Source organism: Herpailurus yagouaroundi, unplaced genomic scaffold, assembly GCF_014898765.1.
Source record: "Herpailurus yagouaroundi ecotype Mexico unplaced genomic scaffold, PumYag 186, whole genome shotgun sequence".
Taxonomy (NCBI): Eukaryota; Metazoa; Chordata; class Mammalia; order Carnivora; family Felidae; genus Herpailurus; species Herpailurus yagouaroundi.
This window is the reverse complement of record NW_024412417.1, coordinates 29,074,924-29,095,552: the sequence shown is the minus strand read 5'-3', so window position 1 is coordinate 29,095,552 and position 20,629 is coordinate 29,074,924. Positions and strand designations below refer to the sequence as shown.

Sequence of the window (20,629 nt, the reverse complement as noted above, 5' to 3'; positions counted from 1 at the left end):
GGAGTACTGTAGGGAGAAGGGGAGGTGGCTGGTCTGATAGGATCTTGGCTCCCCACTCCCTACTTAAAGTAGAGCAGCTCCGCATTTAGATGTTGGTATTCATTTTAAGATTTTCTTTGAAACTAAGGTTTCACTGCTTCAAAAAGTGTTACAAATCACTGATTAGCCCAATAATCCTGCTTTACAGGTGAGGAAACATGGGCTTGAAGTCATACAGCTAGTAGTAAGAGAGTACTAATTCAAATTCCAATTTGAATTTCTTGATATCAAGTAATTCCTTCAACAAACATTTATTGCCTGCCTATTACATCCCAGGAAAGATGCATAGCTCTGTGAAGCACAAGAATGACTGATCCCTGCATTCAAAAATATCACAAGGGACGGAGAGGCCTAAAAATGGATTTGTAGACAATATGGGAGCAGAGTGGAGGAACCCATTGCTCTGCACAGGAGAGGCAAAATCGGGAGGGAGGGGGGCGCTTCACAGAAGAGTGACACCTGACCTGAATCTTCATGAATATGTTGGAGTTTGCCAGGGAGATTAGGTGGAGAAGGGCATTCTAGGCCAAAGCAACAACATATATTAAAGAATGGATGTGTCACAGGGTACAACTTAATCAAGGCACAGCAAATATTTCTCTAATTAAAAAACTTACCATTTGCTAAGCATTCTTCTGTGCCAGGCATTGTGCTAGGCAATTTACATGGATTATTCCATGTAATACTCTTAAGATTCCTATGAGCTGCATACAGATGAGAAAACTGAGTCTTAGGATGGAGAAGTAATTCGCCTAAGGGTGATGTAAGGTCTCACAGTTAAACAGTAGTAGATTTGAATCCAGGCAACTTGATTTTGAATTTTTAAAAAATATTTTATTTTCGAGAGAAAGAGAGAGAGAGACAGAGTGCAAGCAGGGGAGGAAGAGAGAGGGAGACGCAGAATCCAAAGCAGGCCCCAGGCTCTGAGCTGTCAGCACAAAGCCCGACGCGGGGCTTGAACTCACGAACCGTGAGATCATGACCTGAGCCGAAGTCGGACGCTTAATTGACTGAGCCACCCAGGTGCCCATAGGCAACTTGACTTTGGATTTAGAATCCTATTTGCGTTGCCAAGGGGTTTGGATTTTATGCTTTAGGTCAGTGGTTCTCAAACTGGCAGCAGAATTTGCCCGGTGGGCTTGTTAACACAGATTCTGGGCTCTACCCACCCTGCCCCCAAGTTTCTGATTCCATAGATCTGAGGTAGGACCTAAGGATTGCGTTTGTAACAAGTTTCCAGGTGATTCTGTTCCACGTAGCCCCCAGGATCACCTCTTGAAAACTGCTGTGATAGGGAACCACTGAAGGTTTTGAGATTGGGAGGAGCATCATCAAATTTGCATCTTACGCAGGGCCCTCTGGGAATGAATGGGAATGAATTAAGAGAGGCCTGAATGAAAGGGTGTTTGAAGGGGGCAGAGGGTGCAAACAGGAAGGGCAATTTTGAGGCGAACTGCTCATGCATGTCCTGTAGAATGAGGATGAAGGGAGAATCTAAACTATTCACATAGAAAGACAATTTAGAGGGGCGCCTGGGTGGCTCAGTCGGTTGAGCGTCTGACTTCGGCTCAGGTCACGATCTCGCCATCTGTGAGTTCGAGCCCCGCGTTGGGCTCTGGGCTGATGGCTCGGAGCCTGGAGCCTGCTTCTGATTCTGTGTCTCCCTCTCTCTCTGCCCCTCCCCCGTTCATGCTCTGTCTCTCTCTGTCTCAAAAATAAATAAACGTTAAAAAAAAATTAAAAAAAAAAAGAGACAATTTAGATACTAAGAACGCTCAGCAAGCCCTGAGAAAGGATGGTAATAACTGTAATCAATAACAAGACCCGGTAGACATAGTGTCTGATGAGAAACAAGAGATGGAAGGATTGCAGAAGGTTTCCAGGAAAAGAAAAGAAGCTGGAAAGTGAACCGGTTGTTTGGGTAGCTGCATGCTGCATGTGTCAAGTTGAGGCCCCCATGTGGTGTAGTACAGGGATGTCATGCCATAGCGGGAAGAGGACTAAGCTAGCTTAGGAGATCTGGTTCCTCAGACCTGGCTCAATCACTTACTGTCCCGCTTTGGAGATGTCACACAGTCTTTGAGCCTCCATTTCTTCATCTGCAAGTGGAACTGACAGGAGCTTCTCACCTGCCCATGTGAGAGCCTAGAAGGCAAGGGTGGTGAAACTCTTTTCTAATTTTTTTAATGTTTTATTTTATTTTTGAGAGAGAGAGAGAGAGAGAGAGAGAGAGAGAGAGAGAGAGAGAGAGAATGTGAGTGGGGGAGGGGCAGAGAGAGAGGGAGACACAGAATCCAAAGCAGGCTCCAGGCTCTGAGCCCGACGTGGGGCTTGAACCCACGAACCGTGAGGTCGTGACCTGAGCTGAGGTCGGATGCTTGACCAACTGAGCCACCCAGGCGCCCCTGAAACTCTTCTCTATAGTGTCATACCCACCCATCTGTGGCGAATATTACACAGTGCGCAGTACAAAGCGGACTCACACATGAAACCAGGAGGCTCTCACACACACCATCTCGCCATCTCGCCAACCTGTTACAACCTTCTTCCACTCGCCTGGAAATTTAGCATGCAGCTTGCATTGCAGCTGAAAAGAAGTAGACAAACCGACTTTCAAGTTTTAAAATGTACTGTAAGCTAGAGTTAGCAACAAAGGTGAGTTATTTCCAGGCAGTAATTCCTTTTAAACCTCAATTATGAATAAATGTATTTTCAGTGTTTAAAGTCCAAAGGAACTTTAAAACAACTGCCTTAAGTGGTTTTTAAAACTACTGACATGTTTTAAAGCTATTAGCCGTATCCCTTATTTGAACTAAGTCTAGAATGTTAGCAAGTGGATATCAATCTCCACATCTTTTTTGCAATCCAATTAAACCTTTAGGAGTGACTTTACTGAGTACTGTATGTCATCATAATCCAATTACATATTCATTAGCTCAGGAGTCACACTTCTTACTTTCCTGCCCCTGAACCTGTGTACCCAGTTCATTAATGGATCTTTTCCCCACCTGCCCCAGTTTTCTCCCAGTCCACCACCATGGCCCTCTTGGTGCAAGGTGTCGCTAGCTTTTTCCTGGATTACTTCATCATCTCCAAACTGATTTTCTGTGTCCATTCTTGACTCCCTGCACTACATGTCCACACCATACAGAGATTCATCCTTCAACGTCGGAGTAACTTTCACCTGCTTAAGCTCTTTTAAGGCTATCCATCACTTATAAGGCAAAGACAATAGCAGCCAACATGACGGACGGAGCCCCACACGAACTGGCCCCTACTAATCCCTTGACTCATTTCACGCCACGCCCGCTTTTGCTCTTGCTGCTCTAGTCAAACCAGCTGTCTTTTCATATCATGGGTGTGCTGTGCCTCTACCCCACGTGGAACCTTTGCACACCCTGTTCGCTCTGCCTAGAATCTTCTCCCGCTCTTATTTAGTTACTCCCACCTACCCTGCACATTAGAGCTCAACTGCTACTCCACAAAGTCTTCCATGGTCCTCCTGACTAGATCAATCCAGAGTTATATGTTCTCATAGCAGTGCTTACCTCTACCCTTCTGCACGTTATCAGTTGAGATCGCACATTTATTTCTGTGTCCATTTGATTCATATGGAGGGCAGGGGGCTATGTTTTGGTTCAGCTCCCCATATAGTACTAGTGCCAGATCAGTGCTTGGTACGCAGTAGGAGCTGATGAATATTTGTGCAATGAATGAATATTCTTAGAAGATAGAGATTGTTCTGGTGTGGGGGCTTTACGCTTAGATCCACCGGGAATAAGTGTCATGCATAGAAGTTTACGATGTAAATTGTAGTCATTGAAAGATGTGCCGGTGTTGATTTCAGCTTTCAATTGTGTAATAACTAATAACACAAGTCCTGTTTGCATTTGAACAGATATATGCTATTTCTCCACTGGAGAACCTCCTGGGACCAAAGATTACCCATAAAACTTTGCATCTGTGGTTCAGAATCTTAAGTGGTGTCTACTTTATACAATCTGCGGTCTTGAATTGTGGAGCAATTGGGCCAGCTTATTCCTCCATTAGCCATCATAATTTTTTGCTCAATTCAGATTGGTAAACCCCTTTCGCAAAGACTGCTGTCCTGTTTTTATTCTGAATTTTCTAATAGCCAGCAACCACAGCAGAATTAAAAAGCAAGACTTAGCTCAAAGAGTTTTAAAATGAAATAGGGAGAAGACGTGTGGGTATTATTTTCTTATTTGCTTAGTGTATGTGCTATATTTGCTGCTTAACGATACTACTGAAAAATCAGGCGGTTGGTAATTGTCTAACACTAAAGTTTTAGAGCGTTCTGGGAATGGTGTTAAGTCAAGACACCATCATGCAGTTAACTCTGCATAATGAGAAACTGGATATAGATAAAGTTTGAAGCAGTTTATGAAAATTTCATAATTACTGCAGGCGGCAAAAATGACAACCGTCAATTATCTATCTCTCAAATCTCATTATGAACCTCAAGCCCTCTTACCTTAATCAGCGCTTGGGAACAAGGATCCACAGAACCATTTCATGAAAAGATAGACTGTGCATTAGTATAAATGCAACTACTGTAGTGCAATTAAGCAATACACACACTGCTGCTTTGTGCCACCAGCAAAGTAAATAAAATTCTGTTTTGCTGCTTACAGTTTGGAGATGATTCCCATGGAGGAACAGCCATGGAGATCTAGACTTTAATGTCCAATCAATAGTGAATGCTCTTAATAATATATGAAAATTACATTAGCATTAGACCAAGCAACTCAACATCCAGGACATAAACAAATTGATTCAGAGTAATTTCTTCCAGTGCTCTGTTTCTCTAAATGTGCGCCTTACGTTACTTATGTCAGAATGACCTATCGTGCCAATTCTTATCTGACTTCTAGAATCCTTGGTTTTTCTACCTTCTCCCCTAGACCTATTGAATCCAAATCTTGGTGAGTAGACCACAAGCACGCACATTTCAGACAAGCTCCTGAGGTGATTCTTATTCTCGAGAAAGCTTGAGAACCTCAGAATGATTTCTAGGGCCTAAGACTGTTGCAAGTTCTGGATTTCCTTCTGCCAGGGGGCAGTGTTCTCTGAAATGTAGCTGGATTAATAAACCATTCTGGAAGTTAATTTTAGTCTTTCTCAAACACTTTCTTGTTTACTGACCCAACTATAGCTGACATTGTTCCAAAATCTTAAACACCAGATAGATGGACATTCTCAGTTTGGTTTTGTTTACAGAAGGTTTTGAACAATATTCCAGTCATTTAGCTGAATTTCTAGACCTATGGTATTTATTACCAGACTTTTGGTTTTCTCAGTTTTAGATAAAGAAGGGTAATTGTATTTTGTAGTTGATTTGATGCCCGATGTAGAGACTTTGGTCATCCTCCTGCCAGTTAATTTATAGGGATGTTTTAGTAGTAAGATTCTTTTTAACTAGGGTTAGATGGTATGTGTGTGTGTGTGTGTGTGTGTGTGTGCGCGCGCGCGCGCATGCACACGTGTACTTGTGTGTGTTTTTTTAATGAGTTCCGTGTGCATAATGACCTGAAGACAAAGTTCTTTGACAGAGCAGTTGACGGAAATAATGCCTGAGCTCAATCCTCTTAGATAATTGGTAACAAGTGCTGTACAGAAGCCAATTATGGATCGACTATTACACTGAAGCCTTTTTTCTCTGCACAGCTATGCTGCATGTCAAAAAAAATTAATGGATGATGTTCAGCTTCTGAGTCTTTTTTTTTTTTTTTTCAAGGAGAGCCTTCATTATCCTCAAGCTGGGTTTCTACACTCAAATGTCAGATAGAATCTAAAGTTGTTGGCAAGGGCCGGGGAGGTTAGAGAGAAGGGGAGGCAGGTTTCGGGGGGAACGTTTGGAACACGTGGCACACAACACAAGGCAGTCGCAGGCCTTTGCCTTGATTTTCCTTTTCGGTTTATAGTTTTCTACTATAAAAGCCAGGGTCCATCTTGAACTTGAACATCAATAGTAGAAAAATCTTACATGCGGTTAACATCTTTCATAAGACTTGCTAAATACCCAGCTCCAAATCATTTCAGTATGGCACACAAACTAAAGCAAGGGACTTCTCTAGAAAAATCCGTAAGCCTGCCATCTCCGCAAGAATACAAGACTAAAAGGATTTTTTAGAAAGGCAACTTCAAGTTTGGCAGTGCGTTTTCTTTTTCTCAATTAGCCGTTACTGAATTTTAGAATATATAATGAAAGCCAGGCCTACTGTGTAATCCACAGTGCTTGCTTTCATGCTATCATGTTTTATTTGAGCAGAGGCACTGCTCCGTTAGTAATCTGTTGCATGGTAAGTGCTGTATTTGTTTATGTACGCACATATGCTCAGTGCGAGATTAATGGTGCCCGGGCCTGGTGCGGGGAAAACCAAAGGCAAGCCTTCTTCTCTCATTCTGAATCTTAAAAACGTATTATATTTAAATAACTTTCAGATTTAGAGACCTCAATTTCTTTTAGAAGTCTCCTGGTTGCCAAATGCTTAGTAAAGAAAGTTGAACATTGGCAATAGCCTTGAAGGACACCGTGTTTGGTGACTGGATGACAATATAACTGGGAAATCATCAAGGAAACGATGTTTAAAGCTAAATTCTGGCTGCCATTGAGATTTCCTTCCTAAATTCGATCACTAATAAGGCTGCCCCATCCAACCCCTCCCCCCCGTCCCCCCCCTCCCCAAAACCAAGCTGACAGTTTTTTTTAGGGAAGAAGAGCCAGGCTCTTCTTATTCTGTCCTTCCTCACAGGGCAGAAGGACTCTCTACTGCTTAGCTGGCAATTCCCAGCATTTTGATAAAAGTTACTTCTCTAAACTCTAACAACAACATGGGGAAAAATAGTGCTATCTCTTGTGTTCGTTACAGTCCTGGGAGATTTTATCGTGAGAAATATTTGAGTAGTCGGGAGTAGCTGAGAATGTGGCAGTAGGGACAGGGTCATTTAAACTGCCAGAAAAAATAAATACATGGGAAAGACAGGGAAGTTATTAGGTTTATAAATTATAAAACTTTCCTTGTTTAAAAAAAAATAAAGTCGTGAGGTGGACTACATTGAATAACTACATTGTAAACCTTAAAAGCTTAAAGCTGGTGGAAACCCTTTTACGGCTCTGTTTCATTTTTATCGGATCAAATACATTTGGTTTCTTTTTTAAAAACCATGTTTTTGTGAGGGAAGGAAAATGAACATGCACTGTTATTGGCCACAGCAACATAAGAAACCCTCATGTTACCAGAGGAAACCACATGAAAGTGTGTGTGTGTGTGTGTGTGTGTGTGTGTGTGTGTGTGTGTGTGTTAGGGGCGGGACCGATAAGGGGGTGGAGAGAAGGAGAGGGGTGTTTCAAGCCTCTTAGGCTCAGAGCTGCCATTTGTGAATCAATCGTGATGAAATCAAGCTCCGGACAAATCAGGGGAGGCTGTCAACCTCCCAGGTGGGATTACTTGTAGTTAATAGACTGAACTCAGAGCCCCAAAAAGCAGTGCATTCAGTGTAGGCAAAAGAGAACACACTGCAAAAGGCTTTCCAAGAACCCTCTGCCATGGCAAGGAGGAGTCCGGTCCAGTCCTACCAGGTAGGAGAAAGATGGCATGGGGGGAAGGACTTGATGTTAAGAATCAGTTCCTGATTTGCAATTTTGCTTTTTGTTTTAAAAATCCAGACAGCGCTTTACAGTGCATTTTGGAAGTTGTAGGACTGGGTGGTGATGTTGAAGTCCTTTCATTTGCCTTCATATAATTTGATTCATTGGTTTGACACCTCAATCTCCCTATTCCCTTAGGTAATATCCCTGTTCACTTTTGCTGTTGGAGTCAATATCTGCTTAGGATTCACAGCAAATCGAATTAAGAGGGCAGAAGGCTGGGATGAAGGGCCTCCTACAGGTAAGTGTAGTGACTATCAGCATTTTCAGTCCTTTTACAATATTATGGACTGGATAATCAATAGAAGCTCATTAAGAAATGCATCTTTAAGATAATCTTGCGGTATAACTAATGTAGTCCTAGCTTTCTTTGGAATAAAACTAGCTGTGTGTATAATTCAGGTGAGAGAATGTGGTTTTAATTAGAGAACATTTATGCTTGCTTCGTGATAGCAGGCTATTTAAATCTTTGCACTCCGATATTTATAAATGTTAAGATAAAATTAAAACTCTTGTGAACAGACAAGGCTAAGATAGAAGTGGTGAGAACAGGTGCTGGTTTAATATTGCAGATACATGAATTTGATTTCTTGGCATGTGATATAGGATGTAGTATTTTTCCCCAGAAACTTCTGACCCAGAAAAAAAAAAAGAAAAAGAGGAATGGAAGTTAAAAAAAGTAGTGAACTGTCTTTTTTAAAATTTTTTTTTCAACGTTTATTTATTTTTGGGACAGAGAGAGACAGAGCATGAACGGGGGAGGGGCAGAGAGAGAGGGAGACACAGAATCGGAAACAGGCTCCAGGCTCTGAGCCATCAGCCCAGAGCCTGACGCGGGGCTCGAACTCACGGAGCGCGAGATGGTGACCTGGCTGAAGTCGGACGCTTAACCGACTGCGCCACCCAGGCGCCCCATGAACTGTCTTTCTTTAAAAAATCTTTTTAACACTTATTTATTTTTTTTGAGAGAGAGAGATAGAGTGTGAGTGGGGGAGTTGCAGAGAGAGGCTGAGACACAGATCCGAAGCAGGCTCCAGGCTCTGAGCTGTCAGCACAGAGCCCGATCCGGGGCTTGAACCCATGAACCGTGAGATCATGACCTTAACTGAAGTCAGATGCTTAACCTAATGAGCCACCTGGGCACCACTAAGAAAAGCAGTGAACTGTCTGTCTGAAACTTCAAAGTTTAGGACTATGAAATCAAGATTTAGCTAAAGTAGGGAAAATATAAAAGAGAGGAGGTGCTTTGAAGAACTTACAGGATTCACTTGCACTCAGTTTTTTCTTTTGGCATAAGGAAAGGTAAGTTTTAATAGTGTACCTTGACTTAACTAATAGAACCAACGTGAAAGAGTTTCCTTTTACAATACACTGTGCCGTAAGCAGTGTGGGAATTCTTATAAAGGAGCTCCTTGTGCGAACCGAGGGGGCTCAACTGACCAGGTCTTAAGTAATGAGTTGGTTAATTTCCTGGAAATTGGAGCTGCTGATGGTTTTATAAATAAAAATTACATATTAAGTAATGGGTACTCTAGGGGGCAATATTTTCTTGACTTTTTCTGACATCTCAGCATGTTTGTCTGCCTTCCTGTGAATTTTGAATTTTTCTGTATTTTTTTTTTACTTAACTAATCTAAAAGACTATATCACCTGTCTCTGTTTAACCAGCATGAGCTTTTATTAACCACCCTATGCTATATATATTGATGGAATACTAGGTCTTCCTTACATCAAGTAAGTTGCTTTTAAGTCATGCCAGAAAGTTGAAAGAATGATACTAGAAGGAGTTTAGTGAGTCAAAGTGGGGTGTGGTCGGGGTGAAAAGTAAGAAAATAGATCATAAAAATTGCACCCCCAGGGAGCCAAATGGACAAAATGATTTGTCTTTTCTGTTGGGGAGGGAGAAGAGAGGAGATCACCAGGCTGGAGAATCCTGTTTTTATTGGTAACAAATGCTGTCTTCAAAGACCTCTTTCTCTTGTTCCAGACGAGTGTATCTCCCATTAACACTGACTGTAACTGTGCAGAGTGGAAGGGGGATCGGATCCTAACTATGGTCGTGTGGGCAAGCTAGCTGCTTGAGAGCCCACTTCTGGTTCTTTCCAATGCACCTTAAAAGGAACTTTTCTTTCTGTTTCATATTAATGTATTACCTCAGCCAAAACTGATATTAAAAGCTGTTTTCATAATGAATGTGTAAATTCAAGTCACTCATTATTTTCAAAGTTGACTTTTTGGGAAAACAGTCATGAAATCCCTGGACTAGCATCCTGGATCCATGTAACTTGCTGTGTGGCCTTGGGCAAGTCACTTGTGACATCTGTTTCCTTAGCTGTATAATGAGAAGCAGGACTAGATGATTTCTTTCTTTTTTTTTTTTTTTAAATTTTTAAAAATGTTTTGTTTATTCTTGAGAGAGAGAGACAGAGACAGAGACAGAGCATGAGTGGGAGAGGGGCAAAGAGAGAGAGGAACACAGAATCCGAAGCAGGCTCCAGGCTCTGAGCTGTCTGCACAGAGCCTGACGTGGTGCTTGAACTCAGAAACTGTGAGATCATGATCTGAGCTGAAGTCGAATGCTTAACTGACTGAGCCACTCAGGCACTCCAGGACTAGATGAGTTCTAATTTTCCTTATGGATTAAAAAAAAAAAAAGCTTATGATTTCCAACCATTCTGTTTCATTGACTCTTGGATTCGTGTGCACTCTACAGGAGAACTTGCCAAATATAGAACAGGTTTATTAATCCTTAAATATATTTTGTGCGTAATTATCTCCCTGTGTTATAAGAAACAGCTATAAGAGCTAATGAGCCTATCTTATTTCTGTAAAAATAATATAATCTATATTATAATCTACAAATCTAAGTGGTTTTTTTGGATATTTTTTAATGTTTATTTATTTTTAAGAGAGAGCGAGAGAGAATGCGAGTGGGGGAGGAGCAGAAAGAGAGGGAGACACAGAATCCCAAGCAGGCTTTAGGCTCCGAAAGTCAGCACACAGCCCAACACAGGGCTCAAACTCACCAACCATGAGATCGTGACCTGAACTGAAGTCGGATGCTTAATCGACTGAGCCACCCAGGCACCCCTAAGTGATCTTAAATATAGTACCAATTATTTGCTTCTCAAATTATTTAGTTAAGTCATTGATTATTTTAGGCCTTTATGGTTATCTTCTAAAATAATTTTTAGTGAAATTTTTACCTTTGTGAAGCTTTGTTGGGATACAATACCACTTAAGTCTGAGTTTGGGGATTTTTGGTATGCCTGAACACTTCTTATTTTTGATTTTTCTGTTGCTATAGTTTACCGGCTTTTCAGGCACTACTATGTTTGCTTGCTCCTGAATAAAGACCAGAGATGTACTTTGGAAACTGGGTGAGAGCATAGTACAGAGAGTTGAAGCATTTTCATCTTTTTTAAATGTTCTCTGTGCTTAGAAAGGGCCACCCTCATATAACACATGTGGTTGGTGATTCTGTCAGCAAGGCCTTCACATCAGAAAACACTGGGTGAACTGTTATATATGTATTAGGGCAAGATAGTAAGCAGAAAGGCAGCCATGCCTATTTTCAACAATGCTTTCATGTTCCAAAGAAATCCTGGGAAGTTTAGCAGTTCAAGACTGTTTCACCAAATGGAACACAAAGGGTATTAATATACGGCCAACTTCCCACTGACCAGAGCAAGATCTCCCATTTAAAAGCATGTGCCTTGGGGCGCCTGGGTGGCGCAGTCGGTTAAGCGTCCGACTTCAGCCAGGTCACGATCTCGCGGTCCGGGAGTTCGAGCCCCGCGTCAGGCTCTGGGCTGATGGCTCAGAGCCTGGAGCCTGTTTCCGATTCTGTGTCTCCCTCTCTCTCTGCCCCTCCCCCGTTCATGCTCTGTCTCTCTCTGTCTTAAAAATAAATAAACGTTGAAAAAAAAAATTAAAAAAAAAAAAAAAAAAAAAAAAAAAAATAAAAGCATGTGCCTTCTTGCTTAGTCAATGTAGTTCCTCAGAGTCCTCAACAATAGGTGAGAATGTTCTACACACAGGCAGACCCTCAGTGCTGTACTATGGACTGGGGTGTTAGTTTCAAGGCTGTGGCAATGCAAACAAACTGTTATAATTAACCAACTAGCACACTTGTTAGCTGGATTTATTGTTAGGACCTAGTGATCTATTGGAAGTAATAGTAGAATAGGATTTCTTCTACCAGATGATAACAGATCTATGAATTTATTACAAGATCGGAAATGAGCGAAGCTAATTACGGTTCTATTGGGTAAATATAATGGGCAATCAAGTACATGGGATGGCTGGAATAAATTTTCAAAGAAAATGTAAATAATAAGTCCAAATCAGTTTGACATCTTTGTCCCATACATCCAGTGTAGCCAGCTTGATTTGCCTTGATGATTGCGAGAGAATGTATATCTATATCTATCTATATCTATATCTATATCTATATCTATATCTATATCTATATCTATATGCATGTGCACTCATAACTATGTGCATAGGTGCACGTTTGTGGTGTTACAGTGGAGTCTATTTTCCTGAAGCTTATGATAAATGCCCTTTCAGTCTGTAGATGGAAGAGGGATATTACCTGAAATATAAGCAACATACTTGGAAGACACAGAGAAATTGGTGAACTTGTGAATAGCTAGCAAGTAGAGATTTGAAAGCTCAATTCAACTCTCTGTCATTTTTAGTGGCTCCAAAGTTTAAAAGTATGTGGATGGGAATAAAATTCATGAGTAAATGTGAAGTGAAGAATGTCGCTTGATGAGTAGAGTGTTTCTTTGTGAATCATAGAGAAAACAACAACGGTAATAGGAACGAGAAGGTGGTTTCATCTGAAAAGTTTGGGGATTTCATTCTACAATGAAGAGCTTTCTTGATGACGGGATAGCAACACATAGGAAACTGCAAAGCTGACAGATAACAACTGTGACCCTGACCCTGCGAGGAGACCTCTGTCTTGATGAAGGTCATGTTATGGGGCTTTATGTTCAATCTAATGTAGAGTCAGGGGACATTTTAGAGTAAATGAAATAAAACTACCTGAATTAGGATCTAAGAAGGAGACAGCTTTTTCAGTCTTTTTGTTTGTTTGGTTTTTGTTGTTGTATTGTTGATGTTAAATGGAGCTCTGGAGTAGGGATTTTTCACTTCCTTAACACTATACAGAATCTTCTGTCTTGTCTGCATAACCAGAAATCTCAGTCCTCAGTGGAGTTCCACAGAGATTCTTGAATGGACAAATCGTCCCAAATCATGTCTTCATCAAATTCATAGCCTACGTACAAAATTTGAAAAATCCTTTGTGAATGAGGACAGTACCATAGTTGTATTCGGATGATCTAAAATTTTAGCCAGGCCCTGGCTATCTCAAATCAGGCTGACAGTTCTGATTTTCCAAGCAGGAAAATGGGGATAATGTTGCCTCTTTATCGGAAAAGTTTTTTGAAAACAAAATGCCATATTAGGGTTGGAGGGAATATAAGGTGTTAAGTATGTGAGGCTAAGTTTAATTTATCTTCACTTCTCTTTGAAGGCCAGTGTCTAAATTTTTACCTTTTCAAGTGGACAATACCTGTGCTTTCGATGACAGCGTTTCATCCTTTGGGAGCAAATTTGCAACCCAATCAGACATATTCTACTGATTACCATCATACATGCTACTTGAGAGGTTTAAAGTTGAATTAGAGTTTTTAATCTCTTTTATTTACATCACATAGAAATCTCTTTTCTTGTAGTTTATGGGGTCCTTCTACATGAGAATGTTGTGGTTATAAATGCTTTAAAAGTCCTGGTGTCTGAAAACTTCCCAGGTGGACCTATTTACTGAAAAGGTTGTCTACGAAATCTGGTTCGGAAGCTGAGGAGGAGGAGAGAACAGAGAGGCTCCGGGAGTGGGTGCTGACAGGAACTGATGTATTTTGGAAGCCGAGGTCCTGACACACAGGCCTGTACGTAAGTGCGGCTCACTATGAGATGAGGTCGAAAATATCAAGAACGAGTGGCCACTGCAACACAAGAAAGTATGGCCAGAAAGGATGAGTCATATACTCCAGAAGGGGCAGAAGACAGTATGAAATGCTAGAGTTGGTCAGCGTCTTGAATGTCATCCATGTTGACCGCCTCCTTTCCCTGTGGTTGGTACTTCAGACGGGCAGGCAGACACAGGAGAACCAGTTCTGTTTCAGTGCCCTTGAACAGGAGGTGGCAGAGCCACGCAAGGCTTTCCCCTCACTTTTAGGAAGCACTCGGGCTGAGGACCACGGAGAACGGGAGGAACAGACGGGGTGCCTATCTCAAACCCTGACCGCAGGACCACGCAAAGCTTCGAAGAAACGATCTTCCAGCTTTTAGGAAGCTAAATGTTTTCAAACTTAGGTACCGCTTCCCTCGCTGATGGTCATCCAGATCTGAAAAGTTCCATTTTGCAGAGGGATTTAGAGGAAAACATGATTGGGAGTCTGGGATGAAGTCGTGTTTGGGTCACAACTCTTGTCATGAATTAGGTTCTTTCCAATAGTCTATTGAATCATCTGTAGTTTTTCCACATGTAAGTGGCACCAGAACTCTACAATACTGCCTCTGTATATGTATGGTAAGATGGGATGTTATAGATATCTTTTTTAGGCTTATTTATTTTGGGGGAGAGGGAGAGAGAGAGAGAGAGAGAGAGAGAGAGAGAGAGAGAGAGAGAACGCACAAGTGGGGGAGGGGCAGAGAGAAAGAAGGAGGGAGGAAGAGAGACTCTCAAGCAGGCTCCACACTGTCAGTGCAGAGCCGGATGTGGGGCTCAAACTCACTAACCCTGAGATCATGAGCTGAGCAGAAATCAAGAGTTGGACACCTAACCGACTGAGCCACCCAGGCGCCTCTAAGATGGAATGTTTTAGAAATAAGATTTTACTTAACTGAGTGAAAATAATTTTACTTGTTTCTATCAGAATTATGAATTTGAATGGAATAAATCATGTTTTTACATTGGTGTCTTTATTTTTTTATTTTTTTTCAATGTTTTTATTTATTTTTGGGACAGAGAGAGACAGAGCATGAACGGGGGAGGGGCAGAGAGAGAGGGAGACACAGAATCGGAAACAGGCTCCAGGCTCTGAGCCATCAGCCCAGAGCCCGACGCGGGGCTCGAACTCACAGACCGCGAGATCGTGACCTGGCTGAAGTCGGACGCTTAACCGACTGCGCCACCCAGGCGCCCTCATTGGTGTCTTTAAATCATGAAATGCTTCTGTGAAAAATAAGGAATACGTAGCACTTTTTTATGCCTATCACAGATGTATGTATAGACATGTTTTAAAATTTGAAGTCCCTATTTTAAGAAAACATATGTCTATATGGTCTGTAACATTTATTTTTTAAGATTCTGGAACTGACTTGCATCTTAGAAGTAAAATAACATTGGGGCGCCTGGGTGGCGCAGTCGGTTAAGCGTCCGACTTCAGCCAGGTCACGATCTCGCGGTCCGTGGGTTCGAGCCCCGCGTCGGGCTCTGGGCTGATGGCTCAGAGCCTGGAGCCTGTTTCCGATTCTGTGTCTCCCTCTCTCTCTGCCCCTCCCCCGTTCATGCTCTGTCTCTCTCTGTCCCAAAAATAAATAAAAGTTGAGAAAAAAATAAAAAAAAAAAAGAAGTAAAATAACATTATTTAAACATGTAGCAAGGGGCAGCAAGGGGTACCTGGGTGGCTCAGTTGGTTAAGCATCCAGCTCTTGATTTCAGCTCAGCTCATGATCTCACGCCTTGTGTCGGGCTCCACGGGGAACAGTAGAGCCTGCTTAAGATTCTCTTTCTCCTGCTCCCTCTGCCCCTCCCCCACTAAAAAGAAAAAAGAAAGGCAGCAATAGAATTTGAATCTCATAAAAGTATTGGCAAATGTGTCATATGAAATTCTAAACCTCCATACTTATCACACATTTTTGACTGGATCCTTTTGAGGTGTTTTTGTCTTTTGTCTTCCTTGTTGGTTCTGAGATCCTGTGGAAGTCTCAGTATTTGTGAGACACAAGTTCACTGATCCTGCAGTTTTCATCACGCCGTTCAATAAATTATAGAACCTGCGTTCTCAGATTGATATTCTTCTCTTGATTTAGGTCAGGTAAAGGAAAGCTTTACAGATTTTAGAATTTAGACTTTTATAAGTAAGAAAATCTTTCTATATTTAGCCATGGAACCAGGTATAGTAAAAAGAGAAATTCTAAAATCTGTCCTTAGCCTGGCGTGGGGATGTGAGACCTGGTCATGGAGTGAAAAAGCCAGAGCCTGGAGGATGAACAGTAGAACCACAAAAGCATTGGGACCAGAGCTTGTCATGAAAGATGGCAGGGGTGAGGTAGGCCCTCCCTGGAAAGGTGAAGTGCTGTTATTCTATTCTTTCACCTGATTTTATCAAAGGAGGTACAGAAGTTCAAATTCTGGAGACTATTGGATTGGAAGAACTATGTGGATCAATTCACCTGCCCATTTCTCTTCCTGCTGTTGTCAGCTGAGTCCAAGCCATCCAAGAATGAATTTGGTATATGTGTGCCTCACCCGTACAGACCTGGGAATTTACTCTTGCTTGAGGGCTGTTGGTAAATCTCGAGTCCAGCCCTTTTTATGATCCATATCTTTGCAGGATGAGTATAAGTGCAACTCTTTCTCAACAAAGCTGTCTTCTGTTTAAGGTGTGGCAAAGCAGATTATCATTAGAGGGAAGGCTATTGAGCGAGAGTTGATTATTTTCAAGAGCAAAGTGAGGGATACCCTTAGAGAATAATCAATGCTGTAAGCAAATAGTAAAAATCACGTGGCCAGCATGGATGGAGAAAGGTTTAAAAATGGCTAAAAATCCAGACAGATTATTTTGAAAGTAAAGAAAGAAACAGGGAAGAGATTGTGAGGAGGGAGAAAGCAGAGGGCATGATCGGAGAAATATTCCAGGTGGAGGCTGGGACGCCATAAAGAGAAGACGGGACAAGGAAACACTTGTAAACATAGTGCCTTTGGATCACTTCCCCTTATGTTAGCTATCAGCATAGTCAACCAGATTGATGTAAGCAGCTCATGGGAATGAATGCTGCTCAGAATTTATTAGATGGCTACTGATCCTTAAAAAGGGAATAATTCAATTATAAGCTCTTTTCTTATCTTTATTTTCGCCACAGGGCTTTCTCTGCTTTCACTGTTTTCACGTCTCATCCCCACCTCCCCCCACAGTTTCTTATGGCCAGCACGCACTGTTGATAGGTTGGCCAAAGTCAATAGAAAAGTCTGTTTTTGAACCAGAGGTAAGGAAGGCACTGGAAGCCTGATTATTTCCTAAACGGAGCTGGTGTGGTTTGTATGTATTTCGACATCCCAGAATCAACCATGCAAAAGCGTTTCACATCTCATGGTCTAGTGAATCTGTTTGCTTTCCTTGAACTGATCTGATGCCATAAAGGCCAGGATTGGGCGACTCTGATTTTTAAAAGGACAAAGGACTAAGGGATGAACCGGATGTTCAGGTAAATGGCTTCAGTGAACCTGGAAATGTTCTATAACATCTGTTCTGCCCCTGCTTCTTACATTTGCTTGTTTTTAAAAGTAATGCCTAATTATTTTTAAAAATAAAAAATTTATAAACATAAGGGAATAAAATTATACATAGCATGTCATAAATAATATTTGTTAGGATATTTATATATATGTTATATAATATATACTTTATACCCCCCCCACATATATATACATACATACACAGAGATATAAACATATATGTATGTATGAGGGAAATAGAAGTAAACAAACAGATGACTGCTCAAATGTAATTCCTGTAAAGAGTTTCTTGTGAGGAGGGTGGGGGGTGTGGGGGAAGGTTATTGACACCTGCATCTTTTCTCAATGCCACTGCCCACCCCCTCTCTTCTCTGGCTCTAGCTCTGTTTTTATTTTTATATTTATCTCTATCCTTATTGCTCTCTTTACCTCTATTTTTCACATAAAATATATAATATTTAATACTATAACACTGTTCTGTGCTTTGCTCTTAAAAAAAGCAACTTGTACATATATTTTACAGATCTTTCCATATTAGCCTACACAGTTCTGATTCACTGTTTTTAAGGGCTGGGTAGTATTCCATTTATGGATACAGTGATTCTTTGTTGTACAAATATCTCGGTCAACTTTCGCAAATATATACGAGAGAGAAATTCCTAGTAATGAAATTTCTGCAGGGAAGATCCATGGGCGCTGTGTCTGTTTTACAAAAATTTTCATTCCTGGCACCAGGTATGATACTGCTTACACTTTCCATTCATCAGAAGTTAATTATTTTGTAAACTAGGATGAGGCTATAGCTTAACTTTTTCCAGTTGGCCAGTAGTTATTCCAGCACCACTTACTAATTAAACCTTTCGCCTGCTGATAATTCCTTCTTTCTTTCTCTGACTTATGATGTTGCTTTCCTTATAAATACATTCTCATCTTTGTGGCCCTTTTTCCCATCCCCATCCCCAGCACTCATCTACTTCTTTCCTACCAAGCTGTTTTAATTATTTAACTTCAGAATATATTTGACTACCTAGTCTTCACCCAATGACTCGTCCTTTTCAGTTTTGTTTCAATTTCATATATTTATTTTTTATAAACCTTTAATATCCTCTCCAGTTTCCAAAAAATCCTCCTTAAGTTTTTATTTCAGTTGCATTGAATCTTTAGGTTTATTTAGGAAGGACTGACATTTTTATAATATAAACTATTTTTTTTCTCCAAGATGGTATATCTTTCCATTTAATTCTATCTTTTGAAATATCTTCTTGTGGCATTTTAATGTGTTCTTCATGTAGGTCCTACACATGTCCTAGGAAATTTATACCTAGATATTGTATCTTTTAGGGACTATGATGCATGGAGCTTCCTTTTAATTTTTGGGCTTAATTGATTATATCTCTCAAATATGTGGACTTTTCATCTCACTGAATTTGTTTTTTTTTCAGATTTTTGGCTGATTCTAATCAGATCATAGAAAATAAAGAAGATTTATTTTTGACAAGCTGAGATTTTGGTGTTTGTTTTTGCGTTACTCTAGTTATAGGTGTAGATTTAATGGCTGGAAGAAGTCTCACGATTCTTTTATTTTAATCTGGTATGTTCAGACTGTTCTCAGAACATTTACGCTCCGTTCTCCTTACAAAAAGTTATGGATTTTCAGATAGGACAATGAACTCTTGTTTCTAAGCGTATACCTCGATGTTCTCTTCTCTGTTGCCATCATTAGCATCTACAGAGACACTAACTCTCACAGATTTGTAGTGAGAATAACTGTAAACAGTGCCAACATTTGTTGCACTCCCTGTGTCTGATAGCTTGCTAAGTGTTCTGCTTGGACTGTTTCATTTAATTCTCGTCATAATCTCAAATTACTTTCGTTAATCCCCCCCACTTTACTGATGAGGAAACTGGCACCGGAAGTTTAGCCACCTGCCAAGGGTTCAGAGCTAGCAGGTGATGGCACCAGACTGCTCAGCTAGAGTCTGACTGCATCATCACACCGTACTCCTTCCCAGGGCCACCTCTCCACAGTGACGTGACCCATTTCCCAATCTCATTGCCTTTGCCTCTTGTATCTTGCAGTGTTATCGGACTCCCCCTGGACCAACACCTCTGGATCTTGTAAGGGCAGATGCTTTGAACTTCAAGAGATTGGGCCCCCTGATTGTCGTTGCGATAACCTGTGTAAGAGCTACAGCAGTTGCTGCCATGACTTTGATGAGCTTTGTCTGAAGACAGGTAGGTAATTTTTGAGTCCTCTCAAGACGAGGCCCTCTGCTGTTATCCTCCCTGGCCTTGGCACCCTGCTTTGGCCAAACCAAACTGTGGGGTTTAGTTTTGCCTCTTGAATGATTGTCGATTGCATTATAAGTATACCCCCTGTGACTGTTGTTTGCATACGAGACCTACCCAAAGGAGGTTTTTTTTTGCAATTGCAGTCATTATCTACTGGTTTTGGAAGTATTTATGGCCAGGCTTTTTTCCCCCCCTTCATCTTCATCATTTCTATCTTTTGCTGTCAACTCCCACACTCACTGCTAGGGCACCTGGGCTGAAACTGTGAACATTCTTAAGGGTTGGGTTTTTCTGCTTTAATTTTAATTTTTTATTTTTGCTTGCCTGCCCAGTTTATAGCATTTGTTTTATTTCATCTTATGATATGGTAACTATTGGTCTACCCTGATGTAATTCCCCATTCTCTGTGCAGGTGGAAAGTTGTTATGTAATTCTAACATGCTCATGGGGTCACATGCTCAGGGTAGTTCTTAAATATTCCTTTACAGTCTTCCTGACCTTTCTTTCCATGTCTTCTATACTGGAACCATCAATAGAACATATGAGCTTCTGAATGTGCATGAGTTGAGAAGAAGCACCTTTGTAGACTTTTGCCACTACACCTTCCCTGGTTCCACACCCTGACGCTTTACAGGACTCTGGAGGGACCTGGTAGGCTCTCGGCCATGCCTCTGGGGCAACATCGTATTCAAACTCTCTGAGAAAGATGACCATCAACCCCGTTCTTAAGATCACTAGAGGAAGAGATTTAATAGCTTCCTTGACAAGTTGTTACTGGTTTTTGAGCTTTTATAGTTTAGATGATTCTTTCAAAAATCTAACTCATATTATCTTTGATATTAGCCTTGTCTTTCTAATAATATCATTAGAAACAGAGACATTATTCTCCTTTACTAAAGAAGCAGCCCTTGATTCATATGAAAACCAGCACCAGCTCCCTTACTGGTTCTGGTTTGTTTGTTTTTCCCCCCAAATAAGGAGAGTTTTATTAGGCTGTTTTCTGTATAATACATTTTCCAAACATGTAGCCATTTTTTTTTTTCTTGTTACTTTCCTTTGGAATTTCTCCCAGGTTCCTTAGTTGTGGG

At 41.1% G+C, this 20,629-nt stretch overlaps 1 protein-coding gene across 10 annotated transcripts in view; it reads left to right on the top strand.

The window, feature by feature from the left end:
- Positions 1 to 20,629, top strand: part of ENPP2 (ectonucleotide pyrophosphatase/phosphodiesterase 2) — a 112,632-nt gene that overhangs the window by 23,522 nt on the left and 68,481 nt on the right. For 6 of the 10 annotated variants that reach the window (XM_040494311.1, XM_040494310.1, XM_040494307.1 and 3 more), the window contains exons 2-3: positions 7,850 to 7,952; positions 19,329 to 19,484. In XM_040494311.1, the coding sequence (XP_040350245.1) occupies positions 7,850 to 7,952; positions 19,329 to 19,484 (259 nt within the window). Of the gene's footprint in view, positions 1 to 7,490; positions 7,643 to 7,849; positions 7,953 to 19,328; positions 19,485 to 20,629 lie in introns of those variants that run through there. The other 4 variants (XM_040494308.1, XM_040494313.1, XM_040494315.1 and 1 more) reach the window with 4 other exon arrangements.